The 22,973-nt window shown below is 40.8% G+C and overlaps 1 protein-coding gene across 1 annotated transcript; it reads right to left on the bottom strand.

Annotated features, from left to right (window-relative positions):
• Positions 1–16,274: 16,274 nt before the first annotated feature.
• Positions 16,275–22,485, bottom strand: LOC132404432 (mast cell protease 1A-like). The gene is made up of 5 exons (XM_059988561.1): positions 22,415–22,485; positions 19,658–19,817; positions 18,760–18,913; positions 17,440–17,697; positions 16,275–16,582 (listed from the first exon to the last, which is right to left on the bottom strand). The coding sequence occupies exons 1-5, from the start codon at positions 22,473–22,475 to the stop codon at positions 16,433–16,435; spliced, it is 783 nt and encodes a 260-aa protein (XP_059844544.1). The 5' UTR covers positions 22,476–22,485; the 3' UTR covers positions 16,275–16,432.
• Positions 22,486–22,973: the final 488 nt, after the last annotated feature.

The following is a 22,973-nucleotide window of genomic DNA, read 5'->3' as shown; positions in this document are numbered from 1 at the left end:
TAGCTCAAGAGCCTGATGCTTGAGGGGTAATAAATGTTCCTGACCTGGAGGTGGGAGTCCTGAGGCTCCTGTACCTTCCTCCTGATGGCAGCAATGAGAAGAGAGCATGACCTGGGTGGTGGGTGACCTGATGATGGATGCTGCTTTCCTGTAACAATGCTCCGTGCAGATGTGCTCAGTGGTCGGGAGGGTTTACCCATGATGGACTCAGTCATATCCACTACTTTTTATAGGATTTTCCATTACAAACAAGGTGTTACATATCAGGCTGTGACGCAGCTAGTATCACACATCTATAGAAGTCTGTCAACGTTTTAGTTGTCATGCTGAGCCTTTGCAATCTCCTAAGGAAGTCGAGGCACTGCCATGCTTTCTTCGTAATTACACTTACTCGCTGGGCCCAGGACAGATCCACTGAAATGATAGCATTAAGGAATTTAAAGTTGCTGACCCTCTCCACTTCTGATCCCCCAATTAGGACTGGCTTATGGACCTCTGGTTTCCTTCTCCTGAAGTCAATAATCATCTCCTTGGTCTTGGTGACATTGAGTAAGAGGTTGATATTGTGGCACCACTCAGCCAGATTTTAATACCCCCTTCTATATGCTGATATGTCACCATCTTTGATTTGCCTATGACAGTGGTGTCATCAGCAAAGATAAACATGGCACTGGAGTTGTGCATAGCCATAGTCATAAGCGTAAAGCGAGTAGAGCAGGGAGCAAAGCACGCAGCTTTGTGGTGCACTTGTGCATATGGAGATTATGGAGGAGATATTGTTGCCAATCTGAACTGACTGGGTTTTGTAAGTGAGGAAAACGAGGATCCAATTACACAGGAAGGTATTATGGCCAAGATCTTGAAGCTTATTGATTAGTTTTGAGGGGATGAGAGCATTGAATACCGAGCTGTAGTCAATAAGGAGCATCCTGATGTGTGTGCCTTTGCTGTCCAGATGTTCCAGGGTTGAGTGAAGAGCCAATGAAATGGCATCTGCTGTGGACGTGCTGGTTGGTAAATTGGAGTGGATCAAAGTTGCTTCTCAGGCAGAAGTTGACACATTTCATCAGCAACATCTCAAAAAGCGTCATCACTGCGGACGTAAGTGCTACTGGACGATAGTCATTGAGACAGGTTACCATGGACTGGGTATGTATCATATTAAACCACATCTTTCAGGTCAGAGAATAAGACAAGTCTGCAGTGAACAAGAGCTGTGATTCCCCGTGCCATCAGGAAGACAAAATGGAATTATTCACAGGGAATTCACAGCCATTTCTGTGACATCAGAGACATAAGGCACATGAGATTCGAACAAACATCTTCAATATCTCTCTGGAGCTGTTCACTGTCCCCGCAGGTTTTAAGGTGCCCAAGAATATGACAGTAACCTGCCTCAGTTTTTACCTTCCATATAATCATATAACAATTACAGCACGGAAACAGGCCATCTCGGCCCTTCTAGTCCATGCCGAACGCTTACTCTCTCCTAGTCCCACGAACCTGCACTCAGCCCATAACCCTTCATTCCTTTCCCGTCCAGATACCTATCCAATTTTACTTTAAATGACAATATCAAACCTGCCTCTACTACTTCTATTGGAAGCTCGTTCCACACAGCTACCATTCTGTGAGTAAAGAAGTTCCCACTTGTGTTACCCCTAAATTTTTGCCCCCTAACTCTCAACTCAAAGGCCTTACTGGTCCATATAGACAACATCCACTGCTTTACCCACATCAACTTTCCTCGTAACCTCTTCAAAAAGTTCAATAAGATTTGTCAAACATGATCTTCCACGCACAAATCCATGTTGACTGTTCCTAATCAGACCCTGTCTAGCCAGATAATTATATATGCCATCTCTAAGAATACTTTCCATTAATTTACCCACCACTGATGTCAAACTTACAGGTCTATAATTGCTAGGTTTACTCTTAGAACCCTTTTTAAACAAGGGAACAACATGAGCAATATGCCAATCCTCCGGTACCATTCCTGTTACAAATGACATTTGATATATTTCTGTCAGAGCCCTTGCTATTTCTACAATAACTTCCCTCAAGGACCTAGGGAAAATCCTGTCAGGACCTAGAGATTCATCCACTTTTATATTCCTTAACATCACTAATACTTCCTCCTCCTTAATCATCATAGTTTCCATAACTTCCCTACTTGTTTCCCTTACCTTACACAATTCAATATCCTTCTCCTTAGTGAATACCGAAGAAAAGAAATTGTTCAAAATCTCCCCCATCTCTTTTTGGCTCTGCACATAGCTGTCCACTCTGATTCTCAATTTTATCCCTCACTATCCTTTTGCTGTTAATATAACTGCAGAAACCCTTTGGATTTATTTTCACCTTACTTGCCAAAGCTATCTCATATCTCCTTTTAGCTTTTCTAATTTCTTTTTTATGATTCTTTTTACATTCTTTATATTCCTCGAGCACCTCATTTACTCCATGCTGCCTGTATTTATTCTAGATATCTCTCTTTTACTGAAACATGTTTCCAATATCCCTTGAAAACCATGGTTCCCTCAAACTTTTAAACTTTCTTTTCAACCTAACAGGAACGTAAAGATTCTGTACCCTCAAAATATCACCTTTAAATTACCTCCATTTCTCTATTACATCCTTCCCATAAAACAAATTGTCCCAATCCACTCCTTCTAAATCCTTTTGCATCTCCTCAAAATTAGTCTTTGCCACTAGCACTGGCAAAGTGCCAGTGGCACTGACATTAAAAATAGTAAAGTGTTTTGACTTGCTGGGTATGGATCATATTAAACCCCATCTTTCTGCTACATTGCATCCTTTCCAGTTCACTTTTCACTCCAATCAGTCCACTGATGATGTCATAGCCTCTACACTCCACTCTGTCCTGTCCCACCTGGAAAATGGTGCCTCAAATGCCAGGATGCTCTAGATCCTGGAATTCTTGACAGTAAGGTCACAGTTCATGTGGGCAGAAACATCTTCATACGCTGAGTACCAGCACTCTCAGGGCTGTGTGCTCAGCCCGTTTCTGTCCACACTGTTGACACATGACTGATCAAACCAAATCATCAAGTTCACTGATGACACAACAGTGGTTGTCATCAACAATGATAATGAGACGCGTACAGAGAGGAGGTAGAGTGGTTGGTAGAATGGTACGAGCACAGCAACTTGAGCCTCAACATGGACAAGACCAAATAAATGATTGTGCAATTTCTGAAGGTGCAGGCTGATCACTCCTCACTGTACATACACAGCTCCTCCGTGGAGAGAGTTAGGAGCTCCCAGATCTGGGAATGCTCATAATGGACAATCTCACCTGGCCCCTCAAGGCCTCCTGTCTGATCAAGAAAGCTCAACAGTATCTCCACATCATGAGGAGATTGAGGCAAATGAGGCTCCCCACCATTTAACCAATTTTTATAGGAGCCCCATCGAGAGTGTCCTGACCAGCTGAGCTGCATCACACATGGTACAGGAATTGCAAGAGATCTGACCGCAAGTCCCTACAAAGGATTGTGAGGACTGCTGAGAGAATCATCGGGGTCTCTCTATCACCCGTCTGAAATATTTATCAGGAACACTGCATATGCAGGGCCCTTAGCGTTGTCAATGAACTCTCCTGTTCATCTAACTATCTCTTTGACTACGACCATCAGCCAGGTGATACCGTAGCATTAGGACAGGAACTGTTAGGATGGGAAACAGCTTCTTCCCCCAAACCATTAAACTACTGAACTCCCTGCCACCAACCAAGTCTCATCGCATATGAAGTGCCAGTTGCATTATACTGTTTTGTTAAATTCGTATCGGATATGCAACTTATTATTTGTTAATTGATGTGTCGTAGTGTTACTTTATGTGTTGTGTGTGTAAGTTATATTTGCTGTGTTGTGCACGTTCATCCAGAGGAATGTTGTTTTGTTTGATAGTATGCAGGTATATGGTCGAGTCACAACAAACTGAACTTGAACTTGAACTCAAGTACCAAACCAAAGACAGTAAAATTTCAGGATATTTTATTGTGAGGACTTCATAAATATTTAAGGTTTACAATGGTTCATGTGTCTTCAGTTTGATTGCATTGGGCAAGTTGGCAGCTGATGAAGTTAAACTGGGTATTGACTGCTGTTTCTCAACGTTTGTTATTGGCTACACAGACACTAAAGTCATAAACTTCCTGTAGGTTTTATTGAGCAATAAGAGTGAACACTGGCAGTGGCTGCATCATCGTTACTGCAGAGTCCTGGCACATGCCAGACAGGGCACCTACATTGAGCTCCTTGTCTAGTCCAAATGTTTTGTGTCCATGGATCTCGGTGGAGTCAGGAAGAGAAGTCAGATCCCTGCCCTTGTTGCCTGCCAAGGATGTGGTGAACTATGTGCCTGTCAGGACACGCCCCTGCTGACTGCTCCTGTGGCTCCTCCCACAGGCCCCTGTATAAAGGAGATCTGCGGCCTGACGCTCGGCCTCAGTCTCCAAGACATTGTATGATAGACACTCACTCCTGGTTCCTTCTTCCAGTCAATAAAAGCCGATATCTCGCCTTACGTCTCAGTGTGAGTTATTGATGGTGCATCAAAGGAAGAATCAGTCGTCAACATAATGCTCAGAGAAAACCATGAATTCTGGTAATGTTTTACATTTATTTCTTGTTAGTCTCTCCATCTACACATTGTAAAGTTAGTCTTGGTGTAGTTTTAGAAGTGGAATTAAAGTTCACTTCATTTTTATTTTTGATAACCTATCATCATAATGACAAAGGTATCATTGGCAGGTAGATGCACAGTGACTGATTGGAAATTAAGTTTCTTGTACACTGAGTAAATAGATAGAAACCTAACAGAGTTGATTGTGGATCTAAGTTGTGTTGAAAACATCATCATAATATATGAATCCACAGTGTAAACATATAGAATTTAGCCAGTGGTAATATGTATAATCCAGTCTGTTTTGTCTGTTAATTTGAACAGTTGGTCCGTGAAGCTGTTCTGAACAAGTACGTGTCAACATTGGAACTTCCTAAATCAGGCACCGATGTCAAAGCTGGAACCGAGTGCAGTGTTGCATGATGGGAACAACTAATCCTAAAGCCTGAAAGCACAACAGTGGCTATATTTCATTAGGAGTTTGATGAGATTTGGTATGTCACCAACGACACTCGCAAATTTCTACAGATGTACCGTGGAGAGCAGTCTAACTGGCTGCATGGGACTGCACAGGATCTCAATCACCTGCAGAGAGTTGTATAATTAGTCAGCTCCATCATGGGTACGAGCCTCCATCTCAAGGAGTGATGCCTCATCAGGTGGCATCCATCACCCAGGACATGTCCTGTTCTCATTGTGACCATCAGGAAGGAGGGACAGGAGCCTGAAGGCACACACTCAACAATTCAGGAACAATTCTGCGATCCAATTTCTGAATGGACATTGAACCCCTGAAGACCATCTCATCACTTTTTATATTTTTATTTTTGCACCACTTATATTTACTGTAATTCATGTTTTTTCCTCCATTCTTCTGTATTCATTTGTACTGCTATCGCAAAGACAAAAAATTTCCCAAACAATGCTGGTGATATTAAATCTCATTCTTGAATTTCTTGAATCCATCTCACGATAATATTATCTGCTGCAATTATTACTGTGTTCCAGCTGCCCAGAGAATGAAAGGGTCTTTCTGCCATTGATAAAAGGAGGCATTGACAGCTGATAAAATTCCTATAAAGAATTAAAACATGACAGTGAAGAACTTCCGGTACAATTTCATAACATTTTTCATTTCTGGGAAGGGAAGAACATGCTAGAGGGTTTTGCTTTTGTAGACAACATAACCATGACCTTCTTCAAGATAGGAGATGTCTATTTGTGGCAACTGCAGAGGGGTTTCCCTCCTCTTTCCTGAAACACTGTACAATAAACACAGTAATCACTGTGTACCAGTTTCATAATACAGGTAGAGTGCAGCGCCAACAGGGAAGGCCTGTGAATGTTCATCCAGATAGGAGGATTGAGAAGGGAGTGAGCTCATGGAAAAGGTCCTAAAACTGATGGATTAAACTCAAAGAGCCAATTGCTGCTTTTGAACACACAGCAGTGGTTGGCCTTATCAGGAAGGATGACAAGACAGAGTATGGGGAGGAAGTGGAGTAGCTGATGGATTGGTGTGAGAAGAACAATCTAAGCCTGAATGTGGACAATACAAAGGAAATGATTGTGGACTTCTGGAAGGTGCAGATGAACCATTGCCCTCTGCAAATACGTTGCTCCTTTGTAGGGAGAGTTAAATGCACCAAGTTCCAGGGAGTTCACATGAGGGAAGACCTCACCTGGTCCCTTAATATCACCTCCCTGAACAAGGAGATTGAGGCAAGCAAGGCTGTCAATCCACAACTGAACTACATTTTACAGGAGCACTGTTGGGAGCTTCCTGACAAGATACATCTCCATCTGGAATAGGAGCTGTTGAGCATCGGACCGGAAGTCCCTACAAAGAAATGTGAGAACAGTTGATAGGGTCATTGGGTCTCCCTACCATCAATTGGGTCATTTATCAGGAGTGCCGCATTCGTGGTCCCGTAGCATTATGAAAGCCCCCACCCATCCATCCAGCGTCCTCTCTGACTTTCTACCAGCAGGTAGGAAACTATGATGCATAAAAACAACAATGATCAAGATGGGAAACAGTTTCATTCTTCATGCCATTAGGTTCTGAACACCTGGTCGCTTCATATTCAAGGTGTCACTGGTTAATCGGTTCCATACCTTACAATATTTTACATTAATGCACTTCAGTTTGTTATTTATGTGTGATTCATGTGCAGATTTTATCCTTACATTCATAAGTTATCGTGTGTTATGTGTGTTATGTGATTTACACTCTGGTTTGATGAAAAGTTGTCTCGTTTCTCTATAAATTACATGGTTTTATATGTCTGTAATTAATTGCCAATAAACATCACATGAGGGAGCTAGGAAGTAGCTTAAGAATAGGTTTAGGCAATTTAGAAGAAGACCTGAGAAAGCCTTGGCAAATAGATAAGGGAAAACCGTAGGTGAAGAACCAGAGGAATCGGAGCGGGGGGGATCCCTTCACGAATACTTTGTTTCAGTATTCACTGGTGAGAAAACCCTGACAAATGTGAAGCTGATATACTGGAATATGGTGAAATTAGGAAGGAGGATGTGCTGGAACTTTTGAAAAACTTTAGGATAGATAAGTCCCTGAAGCCGAATGGGAAATGCCTCAGATTTCAGTTGCAAGTGAGGGAAGAGATTGCTTCACCTCTTTGATGTCCTTTGCATTTCCTTTGGCCACAGGAGTTAACCCAAATGTTCTGAAGGTGGTGAATGTTATTCCTTTGTTCAAGAAAGGTAGTAGGGATAACACTAGGAATTACAGACCAGTGAGTTAATTGTGGTCAAACTACTGGAGAGGATTCTTAGAGACAGGGTTTACAAGTGCAACACTCTCACCAGGCCTCGTACACCAACTTGGCTCGTTAGTAACTCTGCTAACAGCCACGTGACTCAGTGGTGAGATGGCTGCCTTTCTTTCTTCTTCTTCTTTCTTTTTCAATCTTTTTATTAAATTTCATATATATATATATATATAAAAAAACAAAGCATGATAATGAATAGATTACAAATTCAATAAACTTGAAATTACATTAGTAATAGGATAATAATATCCCATTAAACATCAATCAACAAAAGGTACATAAATCAATCAAGTCTATATAAATATATATGAAAAAAAAACAAAAATAATCATCAAAAGAGAAAAAAAAATTGAAAATATATAGAAGAAAATATATATTGAAAAAAAATACTAAACTAAACTAACATGGGCAATAATAACGGTTTATAAGTATGTGATAGTGTCAAGAAAAAACTCCGGAACTCCATACCTGAACAAGAATAAGCAGAGAAAGGATCTGAAAAAGGCCAAATTAATTCACGTGAAAATGTCGAATGAACGGTCCCCAGGTTTCTTCAAATTTAATTGAAGAATCAAAAATAGTGCTTCTAATTTTTTCCAAACTCAGATAGGAAATAGTTTGAGAGAACCACTGAGATGTGGTAGGAGGATTTACTTCTTTCCAGTTTTGTAATATAGACCTTCTGGCAATTAATGTTACAAAAGCAATCATTCGTCTGATTAAAGGGGAAAACTGATTACCATCTTCATTTGGCATACCGAAAATTGCAGTAATAAAATGAGGTTGTAAATCGATATTCCATACTGAGGAAATGACATCAAAAATGTCCTTCCAATAGTTATGTAAAGTGGGACATGACCAAAACATGTGGGTCAATGAAGCCACTTCTAAGTGACATCTGTCACATTGAGGATTGATATGCGAGTAGAATCGAGCAAGCTTATCTTTAGACATATAAGCTCTATGTACAATTTTAAATTGTATTAAAGCATATTTAGCACAAATAGAAGAGGAATTAACCATTTGTAAAATTTTTTCCCATTTATCTGTTGATATATTATATCGAAGTTCTTTTTCCCATTCTTGTTTAATTCTATCCGATATTTCTGGCTGTATCTTCATAATCATGTTATAAATAAAAGCTACTAATCCCTTCTGGCAAGGATTAAAGGTAAAAATCAAATCTGAAAAATCCAATGGAGTTGAATTGGGAAAAGATGGGAGAATTTTATGTAAGAAATTTCTAATTTGTAAATATCTAAAAAAATTAGATTTAGGTAATTTAAATTTGTTAGAAAGTTGATCAAAAGACATCAAAGTACCTTCAAAAAAAAGATCACGAAAACATTTTATACCTTTCCTTTTCCATATGTTAAAAGCTTGATCTGTCAATGAAGGTTTGAAAAAAAAATTAAATAAAATAGGGCTGTCCAGAACAAAGTTTTTCAGATTAAAAAATTTACGAAATTGAAACCAAATTCGTAGTGTATGTTTGACAACAGGGTTAGATATCTGTTTATTGAATTTAACTAAATCAACAGGAAGAAAAGAACCAAGAATGGAGAATATAGAATATCCCTTTACCTCACTACATTCCAAATTTACCCACTGTGGACACAATTGTGAGTCCAAATCTAGTTTCCAATACGTTAGGTTACGAATATTATTCGCCCAATAATAAAATCTAAAGTTAGGTAAAGCTAGACCACATCTTTTTTAGATTTTTGTAATTGCCTTTTGCTTAACCTAGGGTTTTTATTTTGCCACACAAATGAGAAAATTTTTGAATCAATGTTATCAAAAAAAGATTTAGGAATAAAAATTGGTAAAGCTTGAAATAAATATAAAAATTTCGGTAAAATCATCATTTTAATAGCATTAATCTGACCAACTAATGATAAAAATAAGGGAGACTATCTTGTAGTAAGTTGTTGAATTTGATGAAGCATAGGTAAAAAATTCAGTCCAAATAAATCTTTATATTTCTTGGTGATTTTTATACCTAAATAGATAAAGTTATCAGTAACAACTTTAAATGGCATCCTGTCATTCAATAAGGTTTGCGCGTTTAAGGGGAATAATTCACTCTTATCTAAGTTTAATTTATAACCAGAAAAACTACCAAATTGAGCCAACAAGGATAAAATAGCAGGAATAGACCTATTAGGATCAGAAATATATAGCAGCAAATCATCAGCATAAAGTGATAATTTGTATAACTTCTCATTATGGATGATACCAAAAATATTAGGAGACTCACGAATAGCAATGGCTAAAGGTTCTAATGCAATATTAAATAATAAAGGACTTAAAGGACAACCTTGTCTCGTACCACGAGATAATTGAAAAAAAGAGGATCTATAATTATTTGTAAGAACAGAAGCAACAGGTTTATAATATATTAATTTAATCCATGATATAAAATTAGGACTAAAATATGGCCGCCTTTCATAAGCAATACACGTCTAGCGTCGGTATGATTTGGGGTTCAACCAAACAGGAACGTCGGGATGTTCCAATTAAAGGAATCTCAATAAGAGTGAATGTTGTGTAAATACTGCCCATACACAGCTATCAGTGGCCCAGAAATGACAGATCGTACAACAGCACAAAATTATATAGAAAGTATATTTACCAATTTTCAACTTCATGAAACAGTAAGAGAAATAAAAATAAAGCTAAAAGGGCCCATAACAGTTAAACCAGTCTAACTGTTACATCAGGATTGGCGCTCAGTTCTGTAGTAGCTGGGTGATTGCTGTACTCATGGTGGAAAACTGCAGAAATAAAATACCTCACAGTAGAACAGTAGAAATCTTAAACAGGGCATTCCATTTCCTCCCCCCACCAAAATAGTCATGTCCACATGTCTTTAAAATTTAGTAAATCATTATCAATAACACAATATTCAAATAAATGTTGTGATTTTTGTAAATGGCAGTAACAGATCTCACTACTGGGATGGATACAACACTGTCTATCCCGTGCATCAGATGCCAGCCTGTCTGGGGGGTTCTTGACTCTCTGAGAACTTACCATTTCTTCAGCTTCCTCAGCCTCAGACACTTCCTGTGACGGTTCCTGTTCACTCATGGTTGCCTGACCCTGTCTATCACTCTGACACAGGTCCCCCGGCCCCCTGACTGAATTCAGCTTCATCCTCAATCATATTGGAGCCCATTTTGCCCTCACTGTCAATTATCATGTTGGCCTGTCCACTGGTAGAAATCTCTTCATCAAATCTTGGAGAGTTTACATATAAATCATACAATACTCCCATTTCCTCATCCTCTGAGACTATTGTATTCCGTGGTTGTTCCCTTTTCAGGTCTTTCCACTGGAATTACACTATTGTCAGCAGTTTGCCTTGCTGTTCTCCTCTGTGCAGAGTTCTCCTACCAGGTGTAGTTCTGTGTCAGACTCCGGGTCAACACGGACTTCATGCCCTAAAGGAAGAAGGAGATTCTGATGGAGAATTTTGACAGGACCATTCCCATCTTCTGGCTTCACCTGGAAAATGGCAAATCGGCATCTGGCTCTCCACTACTTAAAGTGTGGACACCCAATGGTCGGCCAATGCATGAATACCTGGTAGCTCCAAATTTCTTATTAAAACTCTTTCTCCAAAAATCAGTTCAGTGAACCCAACTTTTTCATCATATCACCTCTTGTATCCTTGGTAACAGAAACCACTGCTAGATCATAAGCTCTTTGTGGTTCTTTCTTCATGCCAGACACATACTTTGAGTTACTTTTTCTGCAGTAAGTCTTCACTGTTGGCTCAAAAACAGATATACACAGGTAAACTCTCTTCACATCTGAACGACAAATAGTATGACAAGTAGCCAGTAGCTTCAATCTGTGTACAGTTGTAGCGGTGTACCAAATGCTCTATATGCCGACTCCACTTGTTCTTTTTGTTGGCATCCAGAGTTTTAAGCGTGTCTAACAATGTCCCGTTGAAACTTTTAGGCTGAGGATGACCCTGAGGGTGATACGGCGTGGTCCTTGACTTCTCAGCTCCCAGCATGCTCAGTAACCCATGTAGGAGCTGACTCACAAAAATCCCTTCCCTGATCACTGTGTACTATTCCTGGGAGGCCATAAACAACAAAATACTTTGCCCAGAACATTTTGGCAACTGTGGCTGCTCTCTGATCCTTTGTGGGGAAGCCTTGAGCATTTCAGGCGTGGGGATCCAAGACATTTCCAACATTACTGGAATCAGGCTCTGTGGAGAGGAGATCCAAACACACTAACTAAAGTGGTCCTGAACTTTGTAAATGAGATCATGGAGCAACTCTCGTAGGCAGTGTCTTCCTCTGAATACATCAGATGCACAACTTACTGACTACCTTAATGACTATTACCTGATGGCTCTGACATCCAGAGTCCTGAAGTGCTTTGACAGGCTAGGTTTACTGGACATTAACTCCATCCTCCCAGACAAACTTGTTGCTGCAATGATCTACTTCTGAAAAGGGTCTTCAGCAAATGCCATCTCCTGGAACATCTGGACAGTAAATACAACTAGGTTTGACCATTATTTATTGTTTACAACTCCATCTTCAATGCTATAAATCCAAGCAAACTCATCTCCAAACTCCTCGATCTGGGACTCAGCACCTCCCTTTGCATCTGGATCCTTGACTTCCTGACCAACAAACTGGAACCAGTAGGGTAGGCTCAACACCTTCATCATGATTATTCTCATTTCACAAGGCTGTGTCCTCAGACCCCTACTTGCACAGGGTCCTCAGATCCCCGTACACTCAAACTCTGTGGCCAGGTTCTGCTCTACCTCCACCATGGTGGCCCCTATCTCAAATGATGATGAACTCGGATACAGGAAGGAGACTGAGAGCTTAATAACATGCTGTCATGACAACAATCTTTTCCTCAATTCAGCAGAACAAAAGAGCTGGTCATTGACAGGAAGGAGGGTTTTGATCAGCTGCTATCTTCATCAACAATGCTGAGGTTGAGAAGGTTGAGACCAGCAAGTTCCTAGGAGTGAACATCACCCGTTCTGGACCAACAGCTATACACCATGACCAAAAAGCTCATGAATACCTCTACTTCCTCAGGAGGGGACAGAAATTTGGTAGGTACCCTTTGAACCTTGCCTATTTTTATTGATGCAGCATAGAAAGCATTCTGTCTTGATGCGTTATGGCAGCTGCACTGCTCATGACCACAAGGAACTACAGAAAGTTGTGGAGACAGCTCAGCTCATCCAGACAGGATAGTTGAATGCTCCTCTTGTGGGATGTCAGAAGGCACGGAGACTACGAGAGTGTCCACCTGCAGATGCTAAAAATTCACGTGAAAGATTTGGAGATGGAACACTGGATTATTTGGGAGGCTGAAGGGGTTATAGATAGGGTATATGGAGAGATAGTTATACCAAAGGTGCAGGACACAGGAAAACGGGTGACAGTCAGGAAGGGGAAAGAGGTTAAACAACCAGTTAAACAGTCCTGTGGACATCCCCCTCAACAACAGGTATACCACTATTTGTTTACTGTTCGGGGGATAACCCAGCAGAGGAAAGTCACAGTGTCAGATCTCTGGCACTGAGTCTGCCTCTGTGACTCAGAAGGGAAAGTAGGGAGAAGAGACACGCTGTAGTGATAGGGGATTCGTTTGTTAGGGGAATGGACAGGAGATTCTGTGGATGAGAATTAGATTCCCAGATGGAATGTGGCCTCCCAGGTGCGAGGGTCTGAAATATCTCAGATCAAGTCCTCCACGTTCTTAAACGGGAGGGTGAACATCCAGAGGTCATGGTCCATGTAGATACCAATGACATGGATAGGACAAATGATGAAGTTCTGCATCGGGAGTTAGGTGCCAATTTAAAGGGCAGTATCTCCAGGGCTGTGATCTCAGGATTACTACCTGTGCCACATGCTAGCGAGGCCAGAACTAGGAAGATTATCCATTTTAACACATGGCTAAGGAGTTGGTGCAGGAGGGACCGCAGAAGGTTTTTGGACCATTGGGCTCTCTTCCAGGGAAGGTGGGACCTGTACAGAAGGGATAGTTTACACCTGAACTGAAGGGTGACTAATATCCTAGTGAGAAGGTTTGTCAATGCTGCACAGTGGGGATTCAACTAGAGTTGCAGGGGACGGGAACCAGAGTGCCAGAATAGTTAGTGGAGAGGTTGTGGATGCAGATAAAGGTAAGACCTCAGACAGAGTCAGAAATCAAAGATTGAGCAGGGTGTGACTAGTGTCCTGAGCTGTGTATATTTCAATGCCAGAAGGATCATAGGAAAGGTGGATGAGCTCAGGGCTTGGATCAACACATGGAATTATGCTGTTGTAGCCATTAGTGATACTTGGTTGCAGGAGGGGCAGGACTGTCATCTCAATATTATGGGGTTCTGTTGTTTTAGATGCGAGGGAGCAGGAGGGATGAAAGGAGGAGGGGTGGTGTTATTAGTCAGGGAAAATGTCATGACAGTGTTACATCAGGGAAGACTGCAGAACTCGACTTGTGATCCCTTATGGGTGGAACTGGGAAGTAAGAAATGTGTGACCACATTAATGGTTATATTACTGATCACCCAACAGTGCGAGGGATTTAGAGGAACAAATTTGTAAAGAGATCACAGACTGTTGCAAGAAACATATGATTGCTATAGTAGGTGATTTTAGCTTTCCAGAAGCCAATGGTACATGGAAGTGCCAATGAGAGAGTGTACAATGCTGAATCTGCTATCAGGGATGAGACAGGGCGGGTGACAAAAGGTTCTGTAGGGAAACACTTTGAATCCAGTGACTACATTTTAAAGTAAATATGCTAAAAGTTAGGTCTAGTGCACAGGTTGAGATTCTAAATTAGAAAAAGGCCAATTTTGATGGAATCAGAAATGATGTGGTGAGTGTGGATTGGGTCAGGCTGTTTTCAGGCAAAGGTGTATTTGGAAAGTGAGAGGCCTTCAAAAACAAAATTGAGAGTAAAAAAAGCTTGTCTGCGTCTGTCAGAATAAAATGTAAGGATAATAAGTGCAGGGAACCTTGGTTTTCGAGAGATGTTGAGGCCCTGGTTTTGAGAAAAAAAGGAGGTGCAGAGCAGGTATAGGCAAGTAGGAACACATGAGGTGCTCATGGAGAACAAGAAATGCAAGGGAACACTTGTGTGGAATGAGCTGTCGGCATCAGTGGTGCATGAGAGCTCCATTTCAACGTTTCAGAGAAGATTGGATAAGTACATGGATGGTAGGGGTATGGAGGACTATGGTCACAGTTCAGCTCAGTGGGACTAGGTAGCTTAAATGGTTTCTGCATGGACTAGATCGGCCGAAGGCCTTGTTTCTGTGCTGTGCTTCTCTATGACTCTATGACTCTACCACAGCAACTAGACTCTCCTCCATGGACTCTCCATACTTCTCGCTCCCTCAGTAAACCAGCCAGCATAATTAAAGTTCCCATCAGGCAGAGGTTTAATACGGCTGATAGCATGTAGCACCAGGATCAAGGACATTTTCTACCCTGATGTTATAAGGCTACTAAATGTTTCTCTAGTACATGGAGACAGAGTCTGGACCTCACAGTTCACTTTGTTATGATTTGCACCTTATATCTTTACCTACACTGCCTTTCCCTGTAATTGTTTCACTTTATTCTGCATTCTGTTCTTGCTTTACCATGTTCTATCGCAATGCCGTGTGTAATGATTTGATCTGTATGAACAGTATGCAGTACAAGCTTTTCACTGCACCTCAGTACATTTGCCAACGATAAACCAATCCAAATCCAATTAAATGAACAGTCTGACTGTCAGATGTTAACAGGATTATGAATATTATAGAATCGTGAAATCCAGTAATTAGGTTCGGCAAATAAGATATTTGCAGCTTGAGAATTGCAAAGTTCCTTAGACTTTTTATACCATTCTGTGAAACATTTGGAGAGTTGAGATAATCGTTCAACTAAGGAGGCATCTGGATATCATGGAGACATTAGGCTTCTGTTATATAGGCAAATTAAGCTGAGACAATTGATAAATTAAGAGCAGCTGCTCCATCTCACAGCGCAGGGGTTCTCATTGAGTTAACCGTCCCATGGGAGGAAGGAGTGGAGGCTGCCCATGAGTGGAAGAGGCTGAAGTACTCAGTCCTATCAGCTGAGTGTAAGACATGAGGCAATCATCTACCCTGACAAGGTTACCCTGTGATAGGGCAGTGACAGGAATGAGGCTCAGGAGGCCCACCAGAGAGCTGGCTGAAGAGGCAGAAAAGGGCAGCTTTTGGCTGTGGCTGAGGAGCAAGGACATAACTGAGGGACCAACTAACCCCACTGGAAGCTGCAGGTGGTGACAGGGAGGCCCGTGTCACTGCTGTGCCACCAGGAGATGGACCAGGGCTAAGGGAGAGAAATATCAATGAGTGGTGGTCCCGGCTGATGACCCTGCAGCTGACCTGAGGTCACTGTTGGAGTTGTGACAGTTAGCAATGAGAAGCAGGGAACAACATCTTCCTGTAAATCTCATTCGATCATTGGTAGTGCAAGAGGAGCATTCAGTTCCAAAGTTAAATATTTACTTGATAGAACAAGGAACTTCACAGCACCGGGCAGCCCCTTCTGTCCATGAAGTTGCGACAACCTCTATAAAGCTACTCCACAATCAATCTGTGATATTTTAATGCAAATCCTAATTATCTCACAATCTAATTGCCTCCACTATCGACATCTCTATGGTGCAAAGCAAGTCACTGCTGCTTGTCCAAAATGTGACCTACATGTGGTTCAGTTCACTTTCATAACTTACATCAGTGGACAGGAATTTCCCAAGGCAAGGAATTTGATAATTATTGTTTTTTATTGCACTTTGCTGTAACATTTTATGCAAAACAGAAAAGGTAAGGATAGAGGCAAGCCGGCCCTCTAGGCCAATTAACTGAGCATCAGTGTAAGTAAAGCAGAGTGAAGCAGGATTGTGATAACTCAGTACAGCTCTTCAGCATTCTTCAGCGGTCAACCAATTGTATCCCGAATCCAATCAATGTATTTCTTCTTTAGTAAAGTGTACACCGCAGGCAATTGGGGATATGGACATCCCTTTCTGCCAAAGGACACAATCCCAGTATACACTTTGTTGCATATCAAAGGGCCACCTGAATCACCCTGGAAGAGAGAGAAAAAGATGAAGGTGACAATTGAGCAGAATTAACTAAAGTGACAGACTGCAAACTGTCAGTTTGACATCACATCACAATTCATTATCCGTGCCCAGCTGTACCGAGGAGGTGTGAGTTAACTTTAGGAGCAAATGTAGGTAACTGGACTCACAAAGAGTGAGTGTTTCCCATGGCCTGGATTGAGTTTATTCCTAAATTAGCCATTGTGTAGAAAACCGTCAGCCATTTGCAATCTGTACTTCAGTTTGACTTCAAATTCTGGTGGAATGTGGAAGTTCAGAATGAAACAGATGTCAAATGCTGGTGTAGCTGTCCCTCCACTCTGCCACTCGACTCTCCACTGAACCCAGCTCGTGCATCTGGCCAGATTCACTTTGTACCCGACCCCCTGCTTTTCAGCAAGACTAGTTGACACAAGAACAGTAACCTCCTTCACTGAATGGAGTCACTGGTCTGTGAAACAACTAAATAACGAGAAATGGTCTATTTAATTTACTTTATTTTAACCTTTTTAATTATTTGCTATTATGTTCAGTTGTCTTTAAACTATTTTTATTAAATATGCTTGTGTAGTTTATAATCATCTCTGACATTTTTCTGCAATGTTACATTTCTCCAGATTGACTCTGTTATCTTGCATCTGCCCATTTCATCATCACACTGACGGTAGACAAAGTTTATTGGTAGAGAAATCATAGCGAGTTATGTTGACATCTAAATTCAGGGCTTAGGGTGGAAAGTTTCTATCTATAGAAGGCCCCAGTGAATCACTGGGGTTTTTATACTTGAATCCAGTAGCTTTATAGAAATGTTACTGATAACGTGACTACACAGCATACTCACATGACATGCATTCTTTCTGCCTTCACTGTCACCAACACAGATCATGTCCTGGGTTATTATAGATCCATACATGTCTTTGCATTCTCCTCGATCAATTACCTCGACCTTCACCTCTTGAAGTGTGTCAGAATAATTGTTTATTTTTGTTCTTCCCCATCCTGCCACGGTGCATCTTGTTCCAGATTTCATGTCGGTGATTCCTCCTTTGGGAAGGTTGAGCACATTCACATCCTGGTTGATTTTTGCATCAGTCTCGAGCTGTTGACACAAAAACATTGAATTCACGTATTTGTGATCCTAAAAGTGAAGGATAACTTGAATGATCTCTTTACTCCTGAAGACATTTGTTAGTTTATATATTTAGGTATTTCGTTTTCCAGAAATCTGTACCTTGCAGATAAGCTACTTTCTTTTTTTTCCAGATTATCAAAGGGACAGAGACTCGATTAAAAATGACCAATAAATTTAAATACCAATTACATTTCATATGATGGAATCGATAATTTGTCATGAAAATTGTGGTGTGGATGATGGTCATAAAGCACTGATCCTACTGTGAAGGTTCTTCACTCTAACTCTTTCTTTGTTAATGATGAAACTCCAAGAAGTCAGACTTAGCAGCTGTCACACTTTTAATTAAAGTTTATATTTAATTTAGTTTAAAGACACAACACAGTGACAGGCCCTTCCAGCCTAATGAACCCAGCCCCCCAATTAACTTTCTAACCCAATTATACCCATGTGCCAAATTAATACTAACCCTTTGTATGTCAAGGACAAGGTTAACTGTGATATTGCCCAGGATTAGACAGCTCAAGTTCAAGTTTAGCTTATTGTCATTCAATCGTACACATGTATTCAGCCAAACAAAACAACCTTCCTCCTGACCAAGGTCACAACACATTACATATACTGTACCCCATACACATAACACATGAAGTAATATGACCACAATTAAATTAACAAATACTAAGTTGCATAGTTAAAAAGTAAAGAGTACATGCTACTGGCACTTCATAACTGATGAGACCTGGGTGGTGGCAGGGAGTTCAGTCATGTTACAGCCTAGGGGAAGAAGCTGTTTCTCATCCTCACAGTTCTTGTCGTATTTCTATAGAACCGCCTGCCTGACAGAAGGGGATCAAGGAGACTGTTGGACGGATGGGAGGGATCATTGCCAATACTAATATTCTCCACAATCAATAATTCTCATCCAAGTCACAAAAGCCATTCAACAGTTGTTGTTCAGTAAAGTAAACATTGCTAATAAGCAAATTAAAGATTTTAAACACTGCATAAGAATGAGAAAAACATTCATACTTGCAGCAGCATGATATCATCTTTCATGGTCCTATTGTTGTAATTTTTATTGGGAATCTGTTTGATGATGCGCAGTCTTTGTTGACTTCTCTCAATCTTTGAACAAACATGGGCTCCAAGAACTGCTAGAAGATCCTGGCCTGATCCAATTGTTCTGTTACCAATCGAAAATAAAGATAATTGTTTGCACTTTACTTAAAAAATAGTTTACAGAAATTCATCAGGAAAGCAACAATCAAGTAGTAAACTTTATGGAAATATACATTTCAGCAACATTACATTTGGTAGTTAATGTGCAGATTCCAAAAGCCAAAAGCAAGGGCCAAGACTATACTCCTGATTGAAATTGTTTCAAAGTGTTCACCAGACAAGCTCATTGTAAATCACTCCTTGCAGACATGGTCAAGAGGTTCAGTTGTTGTTCAGACTAAATATCAGAATGGGTAAGAAATGTGATCTAAGTGAATTTGACTGTGGAATGGTTGTTGGTACCAGACAGGATGGTTTGAGTATCTGCTGGTCTCCTGGGATTTTCGGGTAAAACATTCTCTAGCTTTTACAGAGAATGGTGTGATAAAGAAGAAAAAGCATCCAGTGAGTAGAAGTTCTGTCGGCAAAAACGCTTTGTTGGTGAGAGAGGGAAGATGAGAATGGCCAGACTGGTTCAAGCAGACAGGAAGTCGACAGTAACTCAAATAACCACATGTTACAACAGTGGTGTTCAGAAGAGCATCTCTGAAGAGCTAATAAAGATAAATGCCAATAATACGGTGATACACATACTAATGAAGATGTGACAATAGTGTAAAAGGAATTATTTTATGAAAACTAGGATTGGGAGCTAAGCACTTGTATATTAATCACAAATTTTTTTTTATTCATAAACCACATAGCTTACATTTCACAGTGTGCTGCAGTTAGTACCCAGTTTGGTCTGATCAAAGCACCTCCGCAGTAGTGAACATATTTACTGTTCCCGAAATTTATTTGGAGAGATGCCATATAAGGTCTTGAATGCGGTTTGACTTCATGACCTCCAACAATTTCAGCTCCGGGATCTGAAATATATAGAAGATACTGACATTTTATTTCACATGCATGTTTATTCACACACAGGATGTGAACATCACTGACTGCAATTATTAGCCATCTCTAATTACTCCTGACAGGGATAACCCTAGAGTAGTTGTACCATGGCCTTGCACAACAATTCGATTGTACAAGAGTGTAAGAAGGTGCAGAGAGTAATGGACTTAGCCCAATATGGCACTGGATCGATCGCTGTAGGAAGCGGGGGGTGGGGGGAGGTAAAGATATGATTAGTGGTAGGTTTCCTTTACAGATGGGGTACATTACGGAGGATAATGTGTTGGATGCAGAGGCTGATGGGCAAGTAGGCAAGGACAAGAGGAATTCTATCACTATTACAGCAGAGGGAAGATGGAGTGAGTGTAGATGTACAGGAAATGGCGGAGATTCGGGTGAGGGGAGCATCAATAGTAGAGGGAGAGAAACCCAAAACTGCATCCAGGGAATCGATGTGTCGAACGTGTTAGAGGGAATTTGGGGATTAGCACATTTGCACTTAACAAATGACTTTGGTTACAAGTGTACGTATCTGAGTATGCATTGTGAATTTAATTTGGAGAGCATCTCTGAACAATGGGTTCATAAAAGTCATGAATCCCAGACTAGACAATGTTGATAAAAATTCATTAAAATCAGATGTCTGTCCTGTGCATGCAAATCGGGAGGTGTGGAGTTTGGGCATAGTTTCAAAGCAAATATTGTCCATACATTGTAAATTTAGAGTTCTCCTTTGATGTTGAGCACATAAAATATTGAGCCCCATGTTGGGCCTGGAGACCTTTCGACCAAAAGCGTCTCCGAATGATGCCTGCTGCACCTTGTTTTGTCGAATAAGGAAGCTGCTTTGTATCTACCAGTAATTTTCTCCAGCGATTCCATTCACGCAACAACATTTGGTGTCAGGAGTGGGATACCTTCCTGACCCATCGTGCGGCCAGTGATTTTAGCAGTCTGACTCGGTGAGTATTTTAAGAAATAGCACTTACACTTGGATCTGTTCAGGTCGGTGGTACACGGGGAACGTGAGAAATCACGAACACGGAGAGCTGAACTGGTAGGTATAAATGTGGTGTGTGCGTGTGCATGTTTGTTTATGTAGGAGACAAAACTTTGCGTGTTAATTTGGTGAGATGAAGCCACCGGTTGTGAAGGGTGGTTATTGATGGTTCACGACACCAGAGTGGGGACGTGGAAACTCATTCGATTGGGGAGCTGCATTTCAGAGTAAACGTTTTGCGAGTGTGATGGAAAGGAATACAGCAGACGTCATGAGTTCAGGGGCTCAAAAGTGGCAGATTGCGGAGTACATACTCTGCGGTTTTAAGGAAGTGATATTTAGCTGGTACCTGTCATTTTATTTCGCATCGTCTGGGAATTATTGCGGAGATATTTCAGGGAGAGGTTCACCAGATGCACACTAAAGATATACACATGTTGGTAGAAGCAAAATGCCCAAGGAATACGTGGAACCGTCTGGCCCAGGGGGTGGATGATGGTCCATGGACAACTACTGGGAACACCAAACAATGAAGAAAGAAATTGCTCTTTTAAAGGGGAAGTGAGGCAGTGACTGGGATGAGGTGGGAATAACCGAGGAACGATAATGGCAGTGAGCCGATGAGACAGTCATAGAAATATAGGCTTCAACCATATCCCTCTATTTTTCTAAGCTCCATGTAGCCATCCAGGAGTCTCTCAAAAGATCCCATCATTTCCACCTCCATCACCGCCGCCGGCAACCCATCCCATACACTCACCACTCTCTGTGTAAAAAACTTACCCCTGACATCTCCTCTGTACCTACTTCCAAGCACCTTAAAACTAAGCCCTCTCCTGCTATCTATTTCAGCCCTGGGGAAAAGCCTCTGACTATCTACATGATCAATGCCTCTCGTCATCTTGTACACCTCTATCAGGTCACTTCTCATCCTCCATCGCTCCTAGGAGAAAAGGCCAAGTTCACTCAACCTATTCTCAATAGGCTTGCTCCCCATTCCAGTCAACACCCAAGTCAATCTCCTCTGCACCCTCTCTATGGTTTCCACGTCCTCCCTGTAGTGAGGCGACCAAAGTTTGGCCCAGTACTCCAAGTGGGGTCTGACCAGTACCCTACATAGCTGCAAAATTAAATTCAACAGCTTCTCATTAATCATCAAAATAGTACTTAGTTAAAAATTAAATATTACAAAGTAGACTTACAGGAGAAATTGATAATAGTACAAGGAGACACAAGAAACAGCAGATGCCACGGCTGGAGAAACAATAAGCCGACACTTCTGCAATTTCCTTACCTCCATAGATGCTGCTTGACATGTTGCTCATTGAAATTTTGTAACCACATTTTATATAGTTGTCCTCTCCAAATACGAAATAAAATTACAATGAAAATCAATGAAGTAGAGAGCTATTGGCATATGTAGAAGATAAATATTAATGTTGCTAAAACAGTAAATGTACAGTACTTACCATAAACCATGATTATAATCTGCATAATAAATTAAATATAATTAAAATAAATGCTTTCATGAATGGAAAGTATTTAAGTATTCCTTATTTTGCTACTTACACGCTGGAGCTAGGAAGACGACAATTAACAAAACAAGTGGATTGTACAGTGAAGGATTCATCGTTGTTTCTTCTGTGTTAACACCAAAGTTATTGAATTTATAGTGAACTTGGAGGGAAGTGGTTTATTTATTTCAGTGTCCCACCAACACCCTAAACCAATAACGAATGTGAAGATTTGCAAATCGACTGTTCTGAATCAACATCACATGACAGGGTCAAAGTGAACCTGAAATTTTCAGCAAACATTATGGGTTTCTGAGAGGGATTGTTTTTAATTCTGATGTCCGTCTCCTTACATTTCACTGAAATCCTGTAACCTGAGAACACGTAGAAAATATCTATTCAGATCCTATGTGAATACATACTAAATGTCTTAACAGACCAATTAAATTTGAGAAATGTCATTTGTATACTCCACTTTATTGAATTTACTTTCAAATATTGACAATCCAAATCCAAATGATATTATTACACTGGATTAATATAGATGGCATCCTTTTATTCACAGATTTGTGAAGATTGTAAAGAGCCGATGGCAATATCCATCACCCAGATGG

Source organism: Hypanus sabinus, chromosome 14, assembly GCF_030144855.1.
Source record: "Hypanus sabinus isolate sHypSab1 chromosome 14, sHypSab1.hap1, whole genome shotgun sequence".
Taxonomy (NCBI): Eukaryota; Metazoa; Chordata; class Chondrichthyes; order Myliobatiformes; family Dasyatidae; genus Hypanus; species Hypanus sabinus.
The sequence above is the reverse complement of the archived record's forward strand: the minus strand, read 5'-3'. Positions and strand labels throughout refer to the sequence as shown.